The sequence below is a fragment of the Diabrotica undecimpunctata genome, chromosome 2, assembly GCF_040954645.1.
Source record: "Diabrotica undecimpunctata isolate CICGRU chromosome 2, icDiaUnde3, whole genome shotgun sequence".
NCBI lineage: Eukaryota > Metazoa > Arthropoda > Insecta > Coleoptera > Chrysomelidae > Diabrotica > Diabrotica undecimpunctata.
In genome coordinates, this window is record NC_092804.1 from 118075663 (window position 1) to 118099635 (window position 23973).

Consider the following 23973-nt stretch of genomic DNA (forward strand, 5'->3'; position numbering starts at 1 on the left):
GCATAGTAAAGCATAAAATTAATACCGGAGACGCTCAGCCAATCAGACAACAACCTAGACGACTTCCATTTGCGAAAAGAGATGAAGCCGAAGACATCATCAAAGATATGAACAAACAAGGGGTAATTGAACCATCAAACAGTCCATGGACATCACCAGTAGTGCTAGTAAAGAAGAAAGATGGTTCAACACGTTTTTGTATTGACTACCGACAGCTCAATGCAGTAACTAAAAAAGATAGTTATCCTTTGCCCAGAATAGACGATACTTTGGATACACTTTCTGGTTCTCGTTGGTTCTCCACACTCGATCTGAAAAGTGGATATTGGCAAGTAGACATGGAGCCAGCTGATCGTAAAAAAACCGCATTCTCGATAGGATCAGGGCTTTGGCAGTTCACAGTTATGCCCTTTGGTTTATGTAATGCCCAGGCCACATTTGAAAGATTAATGGAGGCAGTTTTAAGAGGTCTAACATGGAAAACATGCCTGGTTTATTTGGATGATGTAATTGTAGTTGGAAGATCCTTCAATGAACATGCCAATAATCTAACAGAAGTCTTTCAACGATTGCGGGCAGCGAATCTGAAGTTGAGTCCGAAGAAATGTCACTTGTTTCGATGAGAAGTGAAGTACTTGGGACATATTGTAGCAAGTAATGGTGTAACAGCTGATCCTGAAAAACTTGCAGCAATTAAGGAGTGGCCAGTACCAAGAGATAAACACGAAATTAGAAGTTTTCTTGGCCTATGTACGATTACCGACGTTTTGTCAAAGGATTTGCCAACATCTCCAAGCCATTAACAAAGTTGACAGAAGAAGGCAAAGAATATACATGGAGCGAAGAGTGTCAAAGAGCTTTCGAACACTTACAAATGGCTCTGATCAGCGCACCGATTTTAAGCTACCCTAGACAGACAGGAAAATTTGTGTTGGACAGGATGGGCAGGAGAAAGTCATCGCTAACTTTAGTAAAATCTTGTCAAAACCAGAAAGAAACTATTGCGTTACCAGGAGAGAATTGCTTGTCGTAGTGAAGGCTTGTGAGCATTTCCATAAATACTTGTATGGCAGAAAGTTTCTTCTTCGCACGGATCACGCTGCTCTAAAATGGCTCCTACAATTTCGTAATCCAGAGGGCCAGATGGCAAGATGGTTAGAACGATTACAAGAATATGATTACGAGATCGAACACAGGGCTGGCAGAGTTCATTCAAATGCTGATGCCCTTTCGAGACGGCCGTGCAGTGCAAATTGTAATCACTGTCTTAAATTAGAAGAACGACTTTGCCCCGTGAGACGAACCACAGTCATTAATGAGCAATGGCAGCCTCAACAGCTACAAGACGCTCAAGCAGATGATCCATGTATAAAAAGAGTATTGGATTGGATGCGTAGAAGTGAAAGACCTTCTTGGCAAGACATTAGTGCATGTAGTCCAGAGGTCAAGTGTTACTGGAGCCAATGGAATTGCCTAGTGCTGAAAGATGATCTTCTGTATAGAACCTTTGAGAACGATGATGGTACAGAAACTAAGTTTCAGTTAATTGTACCTAAAAGTAAAGTGTCAGAAGTATTGCGTCAGTTGCATGACGGTGCATCAGGTGGACACTTTGGTATCACGAAGACTCTGCAAAAGGTTCGAGAACGGTTCTATTGGGTGAACTGTAAAGATGATGTAAGAAGATGGTGCCGGAAATGTGAACTGTGTGCAACCAGTAATGGTCCAGCTGGTAAAAAGAGGGCACCCATGAGACAGTACAATGTTGGTAGTCCTATGGAAAGAGTAGCAATCGACATTGCAGGTCCACTTCCAGAGACAAATGATGGAAATAAATATATCCTGGTAGCCATGGATTATTTTACGAAATGCACTGAGGCTTATGCGATACCAAATCAAGAAGCTGCTACCGTTGCAGAGGTACTTGTTAAAGAATTCTTTAGCCGATTTGGTGTTCCCTTGGAGATCCACTCCGACCAAGGGCGAAACTTCGAGTCAACCCTTTTCACAAACGTTTGTAAATTGATTGGTGTCAATAAGACCAGAACGACACCCCTGCATCCTCAATCGGATGGAATGGTCGAGAGAATGAACCGAACAATGGGTAAACACCTGTCCAAGGTTGTATCAGAACATCAAAGAGATTGGGACCAGCATATTCATTTATTCCTAATGGCCTACCGCTCGGCCGTGAATGAAACTACAGGCCAGACTTCAACCTGCCTGATGTTAGGTCGTGAAGTTCGTTTACCCTGCGACCTAGAGTTTGGCTGCAGACCTTCCGAAGAACATGTTGCAAGCGAAGATTATGTCGACCGCCTGAAGTTAAGAATGAACAACATTCATGAACTTGCCCGACAACACATCCAGATAGCCAGTGACAGAATGAAAGATCAATATGATTCTCGATGCAAGAGTGAAAGCTACGAAGCAGGTGATCTTGTTTGGCTTTATAATCCACAACGTCGTCGAGGCTTGTCTCCCAAACTGCAAAGACAATGGGAAGGTCCATATGAAATTAAAAAGAAAATAAATGACGTAATATACCGAATTAAGAAGTTGCCGAAAGGTAAACCAAAAGTAGTTCACATAAATCGTCTTGCACCATATGCTGGCTCAAATGAAACAGAGGAAGCACGAACCCTTCAACATGAGATCAAAGATGACCGGCGACCAAGCTTTAATGAATTTATGTCAAATTACGCAGAGAGAAAGAGTGCTAGATTCGGCGTGACCACAGAAGTTCAGCAGGATCTTTTTAGTGTTCCGCATAACGTCTCTCTAGCCCACTGTGTTGCCCAAGATCTTGAGATGACTAAAGGAATCTCATCCGTATTTTATAAGAAATTCGGTCGTTTGGACGAGTTAAAAAACCAGCAGCCTAAAGTTGGAAGAGTACTGAGATTAGAAGATGGTTCTCGATCTTTGCTGTATATGGTGACCAGGAAGTCGTATACATCAGGGCAAGCTACGAGGATGTTTGGCGTGCTCTAACTAATTTGAAAAAAATTGTGTGCAATTACGATATCAAGAATTTGGCCTTACCCAAGATAGGCCATGCACTAGATAATCTGGACTGGAAGATTGTCAGAAGCATGCTTGAAGTGATCTTCCGAGACACCGGCGTACGAATTACTGTGTGTTGCATTAACCCGATGAGATCGTATCCTTCAAAGTCAGTAGACTGTTATTTCTTTCTAAAGGGTTCATGCAGAGCTGGAGAGTCCTGTAGATTCCGCCATGCTGTGCCTACCTATATAGTTGCTGATCGGGACGATCAGATTTAAGAGGGGAGCAGTGTTACGAACATACTTTTGGCATGGCCCAGGTAACGGTTGCATTGCATCTCTAATACTCTCGAAATTTCGTGGCGTATCGAGTGCGAGAGAAAATAACCGGTCACGTAGGCGAATTAGAGGTGGGACAAAGCCAGAATATTCTCGAACCTAGTAACTGTAGTATATATAGGTAACAATGTTAGAAGTTTAAGTTAGTCGTTAAGATACTACCGAACTGTAAAGTTATAAATAAATGTATGTATATAAATTCGAACCGCTCGTTTTATTTAATCACGCTACAGTATTGTGTGGCCGATTCAAAGACGATTTACAATTACTTGATCTCTTCTTTTTCCTTGTTGTGGTAGGCTGGCGTCTACTCGCGGCTTTATTGTTTTCAATTTAGAGTCTGTTGCGTCCCAGGTTGCTTGCCATAAATTTAATATATGATTCATGGACTGTCGTTTATGGTCGTTGTGGGGGTATTTAGTAATTTCTGGAACATTTTCATTTCTGATGGATTTTAATGAAGGTATCCAGATAAATATAACCTTTTTATTTATATGGTGTAGTGCAGTAAGTTCATTTCTTATATTTTGTGCAATAGGATGGCTAGGGAAAAGTTGATTAATTCCATGAATTACGCTGAGTGAATCTGTGATGATTAAAATATTATTTTTAGTCGTTGAAGAGGAGTTTTTGATAGCTTCTAATATCGCTATGGTTTCCCCGGTATAAATGCTGCAGTGCGGTGGAATTCTAATGGCATATTTGTAATTTTTATTTGTGAAGGCTGCGGCATGGCCATTTTCAGTTTTTAATGCATCTGTGTATATTATGTGGTGATTTGGATACTTCTCCATAATTTTTTTGAATGCAATAATGAGAAGGTTAGGATTTGTGGTATTTGTTGGATACTATATTAAAGTTAAATCGGTAATAGGTAAGGGGGTAAGCCATGGAGAGAAGTCTACTTTTGTGGTTATGGATAATTTGAATTCATTGCGATTGAATCCTTTTTGATTGATTCTTTCTCTAAAGAGTTTGTCTTTATATTGTTTGTTTCTATACAAATTGGATGTAGGTGCGTTAATAATCTCAGAATATAATGGGTGCTTTTTATTAAAAGATATTCTTGCTGCTTTATTTAAACTAAGTAGATGTCGTCTTAGATGTAGAGGGGGTTCTCTTGATATTACATGTAAGCTGCTTACAGGACTGGTTCTGAAAGCAACGACAGCTAATCTTAGAGCTGTTGTTTGATTTGTGTTAAGGTTTTTTAGGAACGTTTTATTTGCTGTATCGTAGCATATTGCACCGTAGTCCAATTTACTGCGAATAATTTATTTGTAGAGGTTAAGTAGAATACTAGAATCAGCTCCCCATATATTACTAGATAAAATTTTCAGCAAGTTTATTGTGTTTTGACAAGTTAGTTGTAAATTGACAAGTTAGTTGTTTTCCAGTTTAATATGTAATCAAACGTGAGGCCCAAAAAATTTGATTCCTCTGAATGATATATATTTTGACCGTTAAATATTAACGAAGCAGAAATGGTATTCTTACGTTTGCTGAATACTGTGTAATGTGTCTTATTAGTTGAAAAGATACCCATATTTACAATAAATTATTTGTTTACTTCTGAAAATCTTTATGGTCATGGATTTATTGACGGTTATAGCAATATAGGTTACAGCAGTATAGGTTATAGCAATAATTAAAAGTATTACATTTAAAAGTTTACCTTTTTAACCAACTCCAGTAGATCCTTTAAAAATCCTCGAAGTTCTTCATTTTCTATTGTGCCATTATTATCCTTGAAACAAATAATATATTTATTATAAAATTACAAATACTAAATAGCAATAGATTAGAAATACATACATATTAATAATACAGAGGGTTTAGTGCAAAAGGTCCAGACTACTACTAATAAAGTTTATCGTACGTTTAAAAACGTTTATCTAATCAGGTTCCAACAGATCTTTTCTGCACATTTATGGCGTTGGAAAAAAATTACCCTCTAATTGCACATGATTTCGAATATTTTATCTGCAGTGTCTCGTAATCTTTATATTGTTTTGTTTACTTTGCCTATTTTATATGATATCTAGATGAGCGATGTCTATTAAAGGCATATTTCGACTGATTTCTGACTCAACCTCGTATTGCAATTGAGTGATATTTTCAGGATGCAATAAAAATTGTTTTCAAGAATAAATTGATACCAATTATGGTATGTGTTATCTAGAAAATAAACAATAGAGCACAAAGAACAATATTACAACATGATAGTTTAAAAAAACCGTTTAGGTGTTACTAATAATTAATTATGAACGTTACGAGGTTGCTGCACGTTGATATCAGGTCACGTAGTTACGTGGTTGTTACGTTTATCTAAAAACACTAACTAATTCCATTAGAAATACTACCACGTCATAAGAAACATCAGAATTTCTAGAATTTCACAATTAATAAATGATCAACTGATGATTTTAACAAATTATAATCTATACGAACCCAATGTTGATATATAACAACTACTTAGTTATTGAAATAGTAAATTTTCACAAAAATATTCTTAAAATTTTACAAAATAAACAAAAATGTAAATTATCATCTATCATGACCAAATTTTTAAGCATAATAACTAATTATTGAAATAATAAATTGTCATAAAAATGATGATAATCTTGAGGTATACACTGCTTTAAACTTTGCAAATCCAAATATTTCCGTTCGGTTAATTTTAAGGATGCATGATATAGATCAGGAATTTCTTCATTGTCCCAATTTATTCGCCTTGGCAGAAGTTTCCATTCATCGTCATATGTTAATTTGTAGAACGTACCATCTGAATTATATTTTAAACATTTTAGATTTGTAACAAAAGGATCTCCTGTTTTTACCCCTGGACGGATAGATGAATAGTATTTTAATTTAGAATAGTCTTTAAAGAAATCATGTTCGATGTAGTGCACCTTGTATGGAATTCCACTTGTTTTAGATTTCTTTATAAGTTGAAAATAATCAGCTGGTACGAATAACTCTTTATTCTTTTTTTTTTCTCTCGATGTTTGCGTGAACTGAGTGACACTCCATTTGCGTATGACCAACAGTGAGATATTTGTGTATAACTTCCATGTTATACATTTTTGCAAAGTGTTGCAACGTGTTAGATAACGTAACATTCCTATTTTGAGCGCTACAGCCATCACTATACATAACAACTGGTAAATTGTTTTTCTCTAATTCATTTTCTAAAAAGTTCATAACACAAGAATAGAAAATGTTGCTGTCTAGCCCACCTTCTCCTTCGTGCCAAACATAACATACCACTAATGAGTTTTTTAAATTAAATATGGTAAATTGGTGACATGCCAACTTTTGTTTAAAATATTGTGCTCCAGCAGGTATAAGTGGAACTAATTGCACTGCTTGCAAATCCATTGTAAACCAATTAATTTCACCATTGATAGCTTTGGTTTTTATCAGTTTGCTTCTCAATCCTTGCTCTGTCTTTTGCAGCAGTATGTTGCTCATAGGTATATTCATCTATATCTTTACATGTTTTGTATGAATAACAGGTATTGCACTGGTCCTTTTTTGGCCGAAATAATCCTATTTGCATTTCGTGGATCATCTTCAAAAACAAAATATAGCTTCCCTTATCCAAGTTGTTGTCGAAGCAATACTTTTTAAAATTTCTATACACCTCTTTCATCGAGGTATAATTTATATCTAAATAGAGTTTTTTTGTATTTTGCCGACAGTAATGTGCTGGCATTTTTGGCAAATTGTTTAAAAAAATTTTAATGTGATCCCTTTTTATAACTGCTGGTCTAACTTTTTCTTTGGTATTTAGACGGTTTGGTATTCCATAGTCATTTGATTCTTTTAACCACTTTAAAACAGACCACTCACCAACGGCAAGGGTTGATAAAAACATTGGTTTGCAAACCATTACCAACTTGTTATCAACTTTCAAATTGTACAATAAAGTTTGACTTCTTTTTGTACTGGCTCCTCTCCTTTGTTGAACTGGATGTTTGTTAACTAAAACATTGACCAATACCTTTCTTTGACTCCATGTCATGTTACTTCAAAATGATTTACAGATCTCAACTCTCTGACAGTCTGATATTGTGTGGCACAATTTCTTTGATTTTTTATTCGGTAAACATTCGCACCTTCCTTGAACTGTTTTTTCATTTCGCTTTCGTGCCCCACATGTTTTTCCTTTTATTCTTTCAATACTGTAGTAACTTTTACCCTGCTCTCTTGCTAGCTTTTTTCTATTTCTTTCCCAATTAGAGGGTTTTCCTCGTTCCTTTTTTGAAAGTTTCTGTTGTCTCATCTAATTTCCGTTTTAATGAGACATTTACGTCAGATTCACTGCCAGAAGTGTACTCATCTTCAAAGGAATCGTTTTCGTAAGAACTTGAAGTATTCCAATGATCCTCAATAGGAGTGAAGTTTATTGAAGAGCCACAGCTAACAAAAGCACCAGTCTTTTCATCTAAATATTGTAACTTATTGTTATTAGAATTTCGACTGGTTACTAAATCTTCAATAAATTTGAACTTGCCAGTTTTTTCACCTAGAATTCGTTTTTCTTGTTTAATAATAACGATTTTCTGTTTATCAGTTTCAATTACATTAGTAGATTCATTGGGAATCTGCAAAAAATAAAATATCTCGAATTACTTCCGCAAATAATCACAATCTACAGATTTTACAAACAACATGGCAACGCCGCGATGAGCAGATCAGGGTACCACGTACATACCCTAACTAAATTGTTAACAATTTTTTGTAACAGTAACAAATTCTAACGTCAAACATGTCTTAGCAACTTTTCTACATGCAATTAACGAACCAAAGGATCATGAAATTTACCACAAGTAGTTCTAAATCGTTTAAAATTTACATTAACGGAATTAACACAATCTCACAATCTCACTAGAGAAACGAACTTTGTACTTACCGCGCTTGATACAGATCCTTCCTTTTTTTTTCTTTCTTCCCACTAATTTAACTATTCTAGAAGTTCTTGCACTGAGTTTATTAATTTTTAATTAACAATACAAAGAGCAGAAGATTCGGTAAAGTACAACGAGGACACTCACCGTAAACAGTTAAAAATGCAGTGTTGCCTCTGTCTCTTATCAAAATTGGTAATAAAACTTACGAGGTTGTTGCATGTACATATTGTTTCGAGTATTTTTATGAGGTTATTGCACACACGATTTTAACGATTAAATGAATTCTAAGCTTCAATACGAGGTGGTCGCAAACGAGGAAACGCACCGTCATCAGGTTGCTGCATAAAACAGAAATTATGAAATTTTTGAGTTGCGAGGTTGAGTCAGAAATCAGTCGATTTGTGATTAGCCTGAGATCAACTTTCTGAAACTGTATGCAAAATTTTACTACAAATAATAATTTCACCATTTCATTTCAATAATTTGTTAAATGTGGTTTTAAATTTTTGACAAACAAAATATTAAAAAAATTAAAAAAATTCGACATTTTTCTTCCATTTCTCGCATATATCTCAAGAATTATTAGTTCTAGTCCAATTTGTAACGAAAATAAAAGTTTTTTAATTAAATTTTACGTGATATAGTGTATACCTTATAAACTAGTATTAGAAAAATTAAAAAGAACAGTTAAAAAGAGGTTTTTTATTAGTTTATTTTCCGGACTAAAATCACACTAAGAACCTTTATATTCTGAAAGAGAAAATTCGTTATTACGTTTAATCATTACAAACAAATCATTCAAACCGATTAAATAGTTTTGCAAAATAGTTTTGTATTCTAATTTTTTTAAAATAATTTTGATAAGAAAACATTTAGATACTTGAAAATTCTTTTACAAATAGAAAACCAGAGAATTTTAAAATATTTACATCCGTCGATGTAAAGATGTTAAAAATGCGTCAAAGATGCTTCAAAAGAAAGAAAAAATAAGATGATCGGTTTATTATTTTCGGAGTTATGGTCAAATTTAACTGCGATTTACAATAAAATTATAAAGTTCTAAGATTTGTTTTTTAAATAACCGTTCATATAAAAAGCAATAATTGGGTACGGTACAAATATACATTAGATTCAGACTTCTACAAGTTAGTTAAAATGTCAATTAAAATTAGTCCGTCCGTCGAAAAATTTATCTGGCTGGATCGAAAAGAGTTTACGCGTTTAAAATCGCATCTCTCGTAAAATATTTAATTATCTCCACTTCTGTTCAAACAATTTTTTGATTTTCTTTAAAATTGATGTCTCATGATGTCTCAAATACGAATTAATAAAATTTATGGGCCCTTCGAACAACCAAAAATTATGTACCGTAAAAATAGCTTTATTTATCGCTTATTATTTATTACGAGTACTAGGTTATTTTGTACATAAAATTATTTATTATTTATTGTAGTTATCTATATTATAAATTAAAAAATTGTTTAAACTTTAAGTACCTATATAAATATTGAAAAATTAGGGAACAAAATCATTGAAATTCATTTAAAAATCCACAAGAAAACTTAATCCCTGTAGTAGGCTGTATACCATTTATAACAAAAATTTTATTTAAAAAATTACTTTATAAAAGGTATAATAATAAAAACGTTATCGGGCCACATCACAGAATGTTTTCGAGTAATTATTCCATCATCAATGCTACCTGGATGTACATGCTTGAAGCCACTAAATGTGGGTAAAAACCCTTTAAATGTGGTTTAAATTAACTTTTAGTTAAATCTTTGATAATAAAGAAATTGATCACATGGCAACGTAGGACTTCAACAATGTTGTTGCTATAAAGTGTCGAAGCTTAGACGAAGTTTCTGTGAGGACTTATTGATAGCAACTTAGAGTTGCTTTTATTATTTTATAGCTAAGGTCCATTCGCTCAACTCGGGCATATTTTGACAGATTCATAGCTGGAAACCTACAACACAAAAGTTTCTAGCTCACAGTATTAACAGCTTAAATAAACTTTTATTACAGACTTCTTTCATTGAAAAAAGACGAGGTATTATAAATAGTGGAAGTGTATACTAAACCCATAAAATTTTGGGTAGTATATATTTAAAAAATATATTTTAGTTGTTATGATTTAACATAACTGTTTATTACATGATGCAAATAAATAAATATTGATTGTCGGTAATTCGTAAAATTCTATTTTATATATTATTTAGTTTATTTACTATTAATATTGGCTATAAGTACGTGTGCTTGGTTGTATAGTAATTTCCAGCCACTTCTAGTCTGTCAAAAAGTAACTAACTTCGCAAAAAATAATTACTAAATTCACTAGACAGTTCGGATTGGGAATAGCGAACCGACTATATCAGTAATAGTATATTGTTTTAGTAGAAGTAAAAATGTAATCTGTATACTGAGTATTTTTATGGCTGGGCTGTACGTTTGACGGACATAAAAAGTCATTTTTACTCCAAATATAATATTTTTCATATAAAAATGCGTGCACGTCATTCAAGATTTACGACGTCAGAACCCCACAGCGTTGCCAAAACACCAGAATAGTTGGTAAGTGAGGAATTTTTAAAATGTCAACTATTTGTCAAACTATTATATTAACAGTAAATACACTTAGTTTTAAGATTTCTGCAACACACTAAAATACATAAGAAAACATTTTAATACAAAATTATATATTCTAAATTTGAAACTTACCACTTTTAGAGCATTAATAATAAAAACGTCCCGCCATTATTTCTTGTTCAAAATAATCTATGTTATATGAAAGCTTATTAGCTTTCTACAGACTATTGGGTTGTTTTGGCATAGCACAATCACAATACACAACAATAATCAGTTTTTAAAGCTAATAATCTAAATTTAGTATGTATTTATAAATACAATTTATTAATATATAATATCTTATGATCAAATTGTGTAAGAAATCAAAACATAAACAAAATTCTTACTCTAAAAAAGCGGCAACACTTTAAACAATTTTACCACACGCTGAACTGTCAAAAAATTTGAAGTATTCCCATAGCAGTTGCGTACAATTGTCTAATATATTCAATTAAAATTATTATTTTGTGAAATATTAGACTTAACGAATTATTTCATAAAATTTATATTAGTAATAATAACAAATGTTTTTGGTTATTTAATCAATATAATTCTAAATTTCCCAATATAATGATGATTACATTTTTCCGATTATTATACCATGTTGACGACTATGAAAGATCGAGAAGTTCAGTATGGGTTTCGTATTATTAGCTGTGTTAGGAAAATTTGAACTCCTAGGTTGACGTTCTGGAAATTTTAAATATAAGTGACGTCACTTTATATAAATTGTAACGTGCACGCATTTTATATGAAAAATACTATAGAACATAATATTCGATTTCAAATGTCGCAAATAACTTTTATGTTGTTACTATGGTTACTTCTATTAATTGTCACTTTGACAAATAAGAAAAATCATCGATTTAATTCGATACTAGCGGACCAACTCGACATCGAGTTTTTTAAATGAAATTTTTATTTTGCGAGAAAAATATACAATATATACAATGACCGGAAGTAAAAATATTTTTATTAATAACTCAAAAACTATAAATGATAATTTCGCGAACTTACATTTTTGAACTCTACGTTGAATTCTCTATTGATTTGACTAATAAAAACGAAACCGGAAGTCGACCTCAAAACCGGAATGCAATTTTTAGTTCATCAAATGTCGACATGGATATCATTTAGCAGTTAATTTTGCATGCTGATCACGAATCCGGTGTCAGATTTGCTCCATCTTGACGTTTTATGCGCTTTTCGGGTCACTTCCGGTGTCGGATCGCAACCGGAAGTACATATTTAGATTCGTCTCGACGAGACCTTTCGATCCATATATACATTGTGGGGTCTAAAACTTAAAGTAAATTTTAACTTCCGGTCATCTCAAAACCGGAAGTGAATTTTTGTACCAAAAGTATATCTTGACAATCTCATACGTAATACTAATAATATTCCGAAAAAATATTTTAATTATCTAATATGGTTTTTGAGTAAAGTGGTGGACAAGAAAAGGGCTTAGCGTTTTAGTATATAAGATTAAAATCAAACTTGGCGTGATATACTTCCATAGTTTTTATTTTAGAAATAAGTGCCTAGAATATCAGAAGTTTATTTGTTTTTTCATATACTTTGCTAAATCCATTTTTGTATTATACGTATTTTTTTTGTTATGTGAAAGAAAAATTTTTGTATATTTTTGGTTAAGTAATTCCACACTAATAAGATTAATCGTTAGAGCTACATACTATGTTAGCTTATTACGTCGTATTGTCCATATTTTTGGTCCTTCTCACTGCTCCTCCTGATTTTTTTTCCAACTCTGATTGTTAGTAAAATAAATCAAGTAAGATTTTATAAAAAGTCTTAGTGTTAGAAACAAATAACATGAGTAAGCCTCGGTTAAAATATAAATGACAGTTGTTGAATGACAGCTGAATATGAAATTTCTAGAAATAATGGAATAGCAATTTGGAAAAAGAGAAATTTATAGTTGTAACCAAACTTGATACTAACATTAGAAACAAAATTAAAGCACTGGAAAGTTACGAGGCAATTCCAGTTTCTTTCTTTTTAAAACTTTTAAACATAATTATTTTAAAATCAATTACTTACCCTGTCGTATAATGAAAACACCCTCTCAATATCAGCTCGGGTTAGTTTTGTGGCACCCTAGATAAAAAAAAATTAAAGTGAGTAAAATATTTCAGACAATATTTTTATGAATATTATTATATTACATTGCATATCATAAAAATTTTTTTTAATAAAAGTAGATCCTTTGTGTAAACTTTTATATTTTTATCACCCGTATACTGTACCTAATGAGATTAAAAGATCATGTAACTAGCTGTATGGCAAACTGCCGAAGCCATAAAAATAAAAATAAAAAAAAAATCACCCGTATGATTAGAATTTGTCTAAAAGTTAAGATTATAACAAACATTATTGTATTTAAGACTACTAATACTTTAAAAGTAAAAATAACCTTATTTAATATAGGATATTCTAAGAATATAGAAGATAGAAAAATTCTAAGAATTTTTTTTTATTTATTTAGGCCGTAACCACCAGGGTTATTAGCGATATACTAAGAAGTCTTGAATGTAGAAATAGATTATTTAATATACTGTGACCTAAACATTTTAACAATTATTTTTCATCTACTACATACAATTTTTTAACCTGGTAAGTAACTCAACAAGTTTATTTAGCACTTATTTTTCCATAAAATATCATTAAAAATTTAGGTTATACCTTTAAACATTCGAATTCAAAGCAATAAAATAGCTGGATACTGCAGACAGCACGTAAGTTTGTTAAAGTTTCCTAGAAATCTAAAAGCGGACGTATACTACAATAAATGAATCATAAGAATATGTATTTCCGTCATAATCAAAATATAATCAAATATAAGTGTACAATTAAGGCATGTACATACTATGCGAAATTATTAAAACAATTTCAAAGTTTTAAGACTGCATCAAATGTGGATGTTCAAAATAATTAGGAGACGTAATTAAATGTTATAAAGACAATAGCTGAATTAGCTTTATAAAAAATCGTACTAATATTACCGTTATATACAATCGTGCACTGGTAGTCGAGTTATATATTCAGGTTTCATACCGCATGTTAAGCTTATCATACTTTTCGAAAATATGGAAATTTGCTGAAGTCATTATGATCATCTGGCCAGGAAAAGAGCCCAATGAAGTAACATCTTAGCGACCCATCAGCCTACTTCCAACCGTAAGCAAAGTTTTGGAAAGATTGCTGCTACAAAGGATATACGCAGATCATGAATTCCTAACATTACTTCCAAAACATCAGTTTGGTTTTCGAGAAAACCAAACCAACCGTTACAACATATGCCCACCTGTAAGGATGGAAAACCTAAGAATACCAACAGTAACTGATGCTAGATACCTTGGCCTCCATCTTGACCAATGTCTCATTTATAAGAAACATATCCAGACCAAAAGAGGTAGCTCGACTTAAAATTCCGACAAATGTATCGGCTTTTTGGACGTAAATCAAAACTTAATATCGAAAACAAAATTCTTCTATACAAAGCCATACTCAAATCTATCTGGTTCTACGGACTACACCTAGGGGGTTGTGCAAAGCCAACGTCGCTGAATATTATCCAAAGATTCCAGTATAAAGTGCTGAGATCGATAGTGGATGCAGCATGGTACGTAAGTAATCAAATATTTCACTACGACTTAAAGATTCGTTATATCAGAGAAGAAATCCGTCGAGCCACGGAGTTACAACATGAATGTATCATTCACCATAAAAATGAGCTAGTAAGGGAATTATTCAACAATGGTCCAGCCACAAGAAGACTAGATAGAACCTGGCCCTAAGACCTACTTCAAAACTAAACCAAAATAGAATAAGGTGAGACATCTCTCCTCCACGCGCAAAACCTGTAACACATTTACTTAAGACTCTGTAATGATGTAGATTGTAAATAAACATAATTATATAAAAAAAAGGTTTCATAGCCAGCGGTTTTTTGTAAGAGTTCTAATTGTTTTCAGTGAAATGTCGATGTTTGTCTATAACGGATTCGCGCTATTTTTTCACAATATTCACGGTAATGTTTTTTTTGTGGGTAGTCGTTTAGTAAGAGAAGAGAAGACGGTGAAAAAAGCGTCTGTTGGTTACGGGAACCACTAGGTTAGAGAGACAAAAAACACGTGTGGTCTATGCAGAACCAAATAAAAAATAAATAAGGGGGACTTATCTGCTTGTCTACGGGAGAGAGATATTTCATTTGCATTGTCAAAAAATGTCTGTACGCTACCCGTGACGCTTTCTCCTCGTGGCGCTAGTTCCGTGACGCTCGTTTCAGCATTTTACTATAAAGAAAAGTAATACAACGCCAGTGGGGCCGTTAAAGTATTACCTGATGCAATTTGAGAGGAAGGGTCTTGTTAAACGTTACGGTGCGTTACAGGGAAGTGATGAGGGTTCGTACAATGCGTTACGTAACATTGTTTTTTTTTTACTTAAATAAAAACTATAGAAATAAAAACATTGTGTTGTACAATATTGTTATTTTGTTGTTTTTTGTTGTCTTACTGGGAATCCTTCGACTGTTTGTACGTCTTTTTATGTTAGTTTGTCGTTATTGTACGTCTTTTTTCAATAATACATAGAAACTCGGTGCTGTCGGTGCTGTAGTCAGTGTTAATATAAATTTATACGGTAATGTCATCACAAGTTAGAAACAACGTAATAATTGACAACTACGATGTTTCGGCGGAATATAGAAAGCCTAAAAATAGCTTGCAGAATAGAATAGAAACTAATCTGGCATGGTATGGCACTCACATCCGTAAATCGCAATGGATCTTGCAAATGATTAAATACTATTATTGCCGCTCAATGCCTGCCCAATATTTCAAATCCAAACAAGCTCATGGTACCTATTCAGATAGATAAAGGATTAGGCAATTAATCACCACTTGTGATGTTTTCTCTTGATCTATCAACTCCACTGAAAGGATTTCTTTTGTCCATCACTACAATGCAAGACCAGTTTACGTGCAAAACCAATAGGATCTATTTTACATTCCACAATAATGCATTCTACAGCGACTTGCTGCCAAAAAGGAAAATAAACTGCTGTGCATTGTGCACTACAATGAAACATCGTCTGACGATTCCAATTGTATCGACGAAGAAGTTGATGCAAGTGGTTTAATAATTTTGGAAGACTCTTCTTTAGCTCCAAATACCAGTATTGAAAGAATCTAAGTGGCTGAAAAAAACAGTGTTGGAGGAGAAGTAATTCCAATTGAATTGTTTTTTACATACCTACCTCTTTCTTTCATTTCTATTAAGAAAAGATTTAGGAACTCTATAAGTAAATTTACGGCATACCCTGGAGCAGACGTTGAATCTAATCACAATCATGAATGTTAGGAAAATAAGTCTTCTACTCACAATCGGTTATAGGTTATATTAAAGTTGGTAAAAGAGAATAGGCTACCAGTTTAGTTGTGTATACACTTTTACAGCATATTTAGGCCCTTTAAGGTACCAGCAACCTTTTTATCATCTGATCACAATCCTTTCTTCGACGATACAAGAGTCAGACTAAATCAAATAGAGAAAAATCACCAGCAAAAAAATTTAATTATTTAAGATATTAACAAAAGTAAAATGGAAAATGATGTAAACAGTTACACGAAAGAAATGAGTATAACCGAAATTGTTAAGAATACAGAGAAATTATTTTTTAAACATGACCAAGATAATAGAACATATTGTTACTGATAGATTCAGTGGATGACAGAAGAAATACTAAAACTTATGGAACAAAGAAGACAATACAAGGACAGGGCAGACGAATACAGAAGAAAACAAAGAGAAATAAAACCAAAAATACAAGCAGCTAAAATGAACTGGATGGCGGATAGATATTCAGAAATGAAAGAATTAAAAAAGAACCATGATATGTTCAATTTGCAGCACAAGAAAGTTTATAAAGTTGCTGGCTTGTGTAATAAGAAAAACGGTAATACTCTAGTAGATAATGCAGGACAAGTTATCATTGATAAACGAGAAATATTTAAAATATGGAGTAACTATATAACTAAAGATGACAGGTCAAACATACAGAGCAATGTAAATTAAAAAGGATCTAAAATTTTAAAATCTGAAATTTTTTATGCAATAAACTCAGTCAAAACCAAGAAAACAACTGGGCCAGACAACATTCTATCTAAACTCTTAAAAATGATACAAGAGGACCACATCGTGCCCTAGGTAAGCTTTTTAATTATGTATAAACTGGTGAGATACCTAAGAAATATCTGAAATCTGTGTTTCTAGATTCTATGAATACAGATTAATTAGTCTGATGAACAACAGATTAAAAAAAAACTTTTCTTCGCACTAGTCATAACGAAAGAGAACTAAATGAAACCAGTTTGGATTTACAAATGCACTGGGTACCCATAAGGCACCTTTGTAACTTAAATGTACTTCTGCAAAAATGCCACGACCAACATATAGATATTTATGTGGCTTTATTCGATTACAAAAAAGCTTTCGACAGGGTAAAGCTTAAAATGCTTTTAAACATATTAGGAACCAAGGAAATTATTGGTAGATATCTACGTATCATTTTCTTCTTAAAGTGCCTATCCGTTTCGGATGTTGGCGATCATCACGGCTATCTTTACTTTGTTTATTGCAGCGCGGAACAGTTCAGTGGTAGTCGTGTTATACCACTTTCGTAAATTTTGAAGCCAAGAAATGCGTCTTCTTCCCGGTCCTCTCTTACCATTTACCTTCGCTTGGAGAATCAGCTGGAGAAGGCCGTAACGTTCTTGATTTCTCATTACATGTCCTAGATATTCCAACTTTTTAGTGTTGACGGTCATGAGAATTTCACATTCTTTCCCCATTCTACGCAGGATCTCCACATTAGTAACTCTGTCAACCCAGGATATACGTAAGATGCGCCTATAACACCACATTTCAAAAGCTTCGAGCCGATTCATAGAAACTTATCATAGAAAACTTATATTGTAAGCAGTCGTACGCGTCGATGAGAGATTAATCAACGAATGTTACACTCAGAGAAGCGTCAGATAGGGATACATTATATCCCCGCTATTATTTAATATCTACTCGGATATCATTTTTAAACTGGCTTTTTAAGATAGAGATCTTGAGAGTAAAAGTCAGTGGTGAACTGAATAATATAATTTTATGAAATAGTCTCCAGAGCATTCAAGAGTTGTTACATTGCGTAAACACAACAGGAAGAGAAATGGGTCCAAAAATGAATGTTTCTTAGGCAAAATTTACGGTTTCAGTCGCCAACCTCATCACAATGCTTCCTTACAGATAGATCAACAAAACATTAAGTGAGTTACGCATTTTAAACATTTAGTTTGCTACATTACAGACCACCTAGACCCTAGTAATTAAAAATTGAAGCAGCTCGCACAACGTTTTGAAAAATTAAATCATTCATAACTCCGGGACCTGGACTTAATTCTGATAAATCAATTGTAATTGCATAGAAGAACGCCGCTCGTGACTTATTAAAAACTATTATAATAAGAAAGATTTCATACCTTGGGTCTTTAAGGAAACCGGTACATAATCCTTTAGCTTATGAAAAGTTAAGTTGAGGTTCGCAGAAATATTATGAGGAATATGTCATGTCTCAACATTCGTGATTGGATAGAAATTCGCGGTGCTGAACAACTATTTTGATTAGCTGAAGACCGTGAACAATTCGTCAAAGTAATTGCCAACGTTAGGGGTAACCTAACATGGCGCTGAAAGAAGAATATACCAACCGGGTAATTTTATTTTTATTTATTCTTAATAATACGATTTGATTTTGAATAGAATGTTTTATTTCAGTTACGATTTCATTTCTAATTATATTGCGAATAATTATTATTGACAAATGTTACATAATAAGTATATATGTAGTTTATGAGTACAACAATAGGGAATAAAGCCAAAAATGTATGTAACGATGGAGTCAAGTTAGGAAAAGTAAGTAAAGATAGCCACTTGGGTGTTACGTAACGTTTAGGAAGGGGGCGGGGGTACAAAAAAATGTTACGGTGCATTACATGAGAGAGAGGGAGGTCAAAAATCTTCAATAATTGCGTTACATAATACTTCACCCTTAAAGAAGCTTCGCTTCAAAAATTAAATGACATCTAAAGACTTTTATTTATTTTTTTTTAATTTAAAATATTTAGATATTTGCATCTAGAGACCGAAAAGTTAAAATAAACTATATCTATCGTTTTATTTAAATGTAGTTACTTGCATATTTTACAGTTAATGGAAGACAATATACTTAAATAAAACAGCACCAGAACAATATTTATTCAATAAAAAGTTTTAACAGGAATATTGCAAAAATTGTGTCAAACATTATTTTATTTTTTGTGCGACAAAAATGAGAACATATGGCCTGTTTAAACAAACAACTATGTATCTGCATAACTTTTATATAAAAAATAAATGGTCTATCCTTAAAGTGACGACCGTTAAACTTTTTTCTGTCGCTTTATCTGGCGTGTGGCATGTTTTAACGTCAACCCGCTTGTTGATTAAAAGAAAACATCGCTTTTTCAACTACTTTCCGTCCAGACACATTTACCCGGGCTTTGAGTAAACTCAGTGAGCCGATAATGGGTCTGGCTTTGGCATTGTTTCGTTTTAAATGGCTTTTCTTTGGTTACCGAAAGAACGTCGTTAATTTTGTTGATAAGATTGGCCTCGAATGCGTTTGGTTAATCAAGGATTATACTCACATACAATAGTCTACAAAATATGTTGTAGAGTATAAAAGTATAAAGTGATTGATCATAATTTAAATCAGCAGTTATATTGGATTAATAATTGAAGACCTTAGAGCAACAACGGTACATGCCACAAAAGTAAGTTTTTGAGAAAATTAACTATAACGGTTTTAATCAAATTCTAGAATACCAAATATAAATTAGAAATTCAGTAAATGGTGTAAACGCTAAGCTAATTTTAATAAAGTCGTTTTTTAGGAAAAATAAACAATAAAATTTCGAAAAAATGTGGCTTGCAACTTTATTACAAAAATAAATTTATGAGTATAACAAGTTGTAAAATAGGTATCATATTATAATATTAAAAGACATACATACTATTAAACGAAAAAAAATACAATATATTGCAATTCTATAGTTAAGTGTTTTAAAATCACTTTAATTTTCATCCTCGAGATCGCGAAAGTCATCCAAATGTTGTTTGTCATTATCTATATCATTATCTGTTCCTATTTTTTTAACAACACGAATCTCTCTATAGAAATTCAGGTAAATAGGTGGTTTATGCCGAAGAGGTATCAAAACATTAGATATTTTTTTGGATTTAATGAAATTGATGCATCATATTTCATTTTTAAATTTCTTACACTCAGGTTTACTGCAGTTCTTACTCCTCTCCTACCAATATTCACATTCAGTGTCCTTGAATAGATTTAAAGGTAACGATTTTACTGAAATTAAGCCTTTTTTTTATTTTTTCTTTGAGATTTTTTGGTCATATTTGAGATCTGTAAGTACTTAAACGACAAAGTATCTTGTTGGTGTAGAGCAATGACATTGAAACGACTTTTCTTTTTAATTTTAAGACTACTTGATACCAATCAACAGGCATATACACCTGATTTAAATATCGACGTTTATGCTATTCAATAATTGCGAAGTCACGGTCTGTCACGAAGTCATTTTTAATTGTATCAAAGACATTTTTTTTAACTAGATGTTGTCACAGACATACCATGGTCCAATTTTTGTTTTGTACTGCGCAACTATCGCTATATACAACAAGTTTTTCATTTTCACTAGGATTTTCCTTTAAATGCTTATATAATATATTAGCAGTATCGTTACTTCCAGGGTTTGCTAAGTATTCGGGGCACATATACATATATCCAATACTTTAAACGCAGTTATATATTCCTAAGTTATAGGTCCATATCTTCCGTAACTAAAAAGCAGGACCAACTGTCAACGAATAAACAGGTAAAGCTCGCTATAAATCAAAACTGATGACTAGAGTGTCTTTTGTTTTCTTAGCATTTTCTACTTTATCTTTGGGGCATTTTTGCAATGCTTTGGCCATACAATGGTGTAGCTCAAGTTGAGTCTTTAAGCTGTCTACTAATGCTCATGTACTGGTAACATTTCTAATTTGAATATTTAGAAAGTCACATGCTTTGCATATGTCCTTCTTCTTCTTAACATGCCATACACCAAAGTGCGTAGGCGACTATCTCATTACTAGGATTCTGTTCTTGGCGGCGTGACACAGCTCGCCTGTATTGTGTATTCCTGTCCATTCTTTAATATTCCTTAACCAGGATAATTGTTTGCGGCCGGCTCCTCTCCTACCTTCGATCTTCCGCATATGTCCGTTTTGGGTAATTTTAATTTAACTCCTTGCAAAAAACGTTTCTGTAGTTGCCTTTTTTACTAGGTTAACATTTCTGTCTCTACACCATTTCAGGTAATAATCGTGATAAACAGCAGAAATTGATAAATCATGATCTATGTACATTTTGTTTGGATGTTTTTGCCTACTATAGTTACTAATGTATTTTGGAATGGACTTAATCTGCGCTTTTACGTTTTCACGATCACAATTATAAATTTCATTTACTCTGTCAATATACTTTTGTTTGCATATTATGTTTACATGTATACCCCTTGTTTTTCACAAAGTACTGTATTGAAATATTTCGCGACGATACATGTTTTTTGGTTTTTTGAGATAGGTTTTTTTGGAGCAGATTTGATTTATCATATTAAGCTATGTTCCAAAACGCATTAAAGATAACATCTCGACATTTCTTGCTACACCTACATGAAGGTCCAATTTCCCTATCAGGTACTTGTTTTTGCTGTCTACTTACATAGCTATGGCCCAAATTTCGTTTGATTTTTCCCTTATGTCTAATCTGTCTCTCTAGGTTTGCCTGGTGCTATCTTGTAGAATCAAATAGTGAAGTTCTTCGAAGAATGAACAAAGAACGGGAGCTGTTGATCACCATCAAGAGAAGAAAGTTGGAATATTTTGATTATGTGATGAGAGGGAAAAACTACCGATTGCTCCAGTTAATTATCCAAGGAAAGATTCAGGGCAAACGAAGCGTGGGTAGACGACATATATCTTGGCTGCGCAAGTTAAGAGACTGGTTCCAGTGCACATCTAACCAATTATTTAAAGCAACAGCTTCAAAGATACGAATAGCAATGATGATTGCCAAACTCCGTAGCGGAGAGGGCACTTGAAGAAGATCTTGTAGAAGGGGTTTTCTCCGGATGTAAAGAGAACTTCTTCTGTCAAGCAAATCGTTTTTTGATTCGGTGGCAGCAGAAAATTCATTCGACTGCTAATAAAAATTGTGATATAATCCTGGGACTAGCACAAAAGTTTTGTAATCATTTTTAAGACAATAACGGGGTAAGCCACAACTTAACGTTAAGTTGACATTACACATCGACGTGCAAATTAAAAATGATTTACTTTTGTTAGCAATATTACGAAAGTAGTAGTAAGTAGCTATTGTATTTTAGTGTTAAGAAATTATATTAACATTGTTTATTACAAACATAGAAAAGAATATTTAAGTCACAATAATTTTAGTTACTATTTAAATGGGAATAATCCAGAATTAAAAGTTAAAGTACGTTTATTGACGATTCAATTTCCACTTCGGAAATCGTTCAGATTTCCGAAGTTGAAAATGAAACGTCAATAAACGTACTTTAACCTTTAATTGTGGCTTATTCCCATTTAAATAGTAATTAATATAACATGCCACAAGAAAATAGCTTCAGAACAATACAATAATTTTACTTAACAAGAGAACTAGCCACAAATTAATTTGTATTACCCACCTGTGGTTCATTACCTGAAGAGTGTTCACTTACACTGGTACTTTCAGTATAGTCTTTGTCTTTACTATGATCAGACTTAAAATACGAATCAGAATCACTTTCAGAATCTTTATAATAAAACGAAAATTGTGGAGCTTTACCACTACTTGAAGCGGCTATTATAAAAATATGGTAGATAGTACCGTTTTTACACTTAAAATGTTTGATTTCGGTATAAAAGTAACAAGGATATTTGTAACTCGTAGAGTCGTCTATGAAGCACAAGCTGTAGTTTTTATTTTGTATGCAGATAGTAGGCAGATGGATGTAACTTATTTTTAGTAAGATTTTGGCTTGTACCAAAAAGTTGTTGCTCTAAAGTCTTCAATTATTATAAGTGAGTAAAATATCAAAATATTTAATGATAATGATTAGTAGATTAATGGTAAATAACCACAATTTAAAAATTCTACCTTTTGATGTTTCGGTCTCAGCATCAAAAGCTGTTTTTAAAATACAATTTTTATGTTGTCGTTAAACATTCCCGTAGGGTACTCACCAGTTGTCTATTATTTGTTATATACAGGGTGTGTCACGACGAGCTTGTCTTATCTATTGTCGGAAACTAATGCGATATTTATGAAAATTGGTTTATGAGGCTTTCAAGTTATGACTAACTTAAAGAAAATATTTTGATATACGTGCCACTTCTGGTTATACCGAAAGTTAACAGCAACTTTTTAAATAGAACACCCTCTATATTATTGCATTTTTAGATTTTGCATAAGATTCTAAAAAACATTGTAAAAGGTAGTTATTCATCTATTATTAAAAATTTTGACAGATAGAATATATATATATATATATATATATATATATATATATATATATATTGTGACGATTGGGGTTTATAGAAAATAATTTATAAGTTATATACTACATAATATTAGATATAAAAAAGTATTTGATTATTTTAAATAAGTTATATACTAGAGAATTTAATAAAAATATATTTATGTGAGGGCATTTTTAATAAATTAGCATATAATAATTGTAAAAAGTTGTATTTTAGTAATTTTAATGTTGTAAATAGATTTAAGTGAGCCATGTGCTTAGGCAACCAACTATACCGTGGATTGACAGATAGAAATTAATCATAATACGAATATAAGTGGGGTTATAATAATAATGTTGGTTTGAGGTGTTTAATTTATATAT

The 23973-nt window shown here is 32.8% G+C and overlaps 1 protein-coding gene across 2 annotated transcripts in view; it reads right to left on the reverse strand.

The window, feature by feature from the left end:
• Cbp53E (Calbindin 53E) overlaps window positions 1-23973 on the reverse strand; it is a 579284-nt gene that overhangs the window by 35090 nt on the left and 520221 nt on the right. For both annotated transcript variants that reach the window (XM_072523348.1, XM_072523347.1), the window contains 2 exons: window positions 12953-13009; window positions 5023-5094 (listed from right to left, as the gene is read on the reverse strand). In XM_072523348.1, coding sequence (XP_072379449.1) covers window positions 5023-5094; window positions 12953-13009 — 129 coding nt within the window. The remainder of the gene's footprint in view (window positions 1-5022; window positions 5095-12952; window positions 13010-23973) is intronic.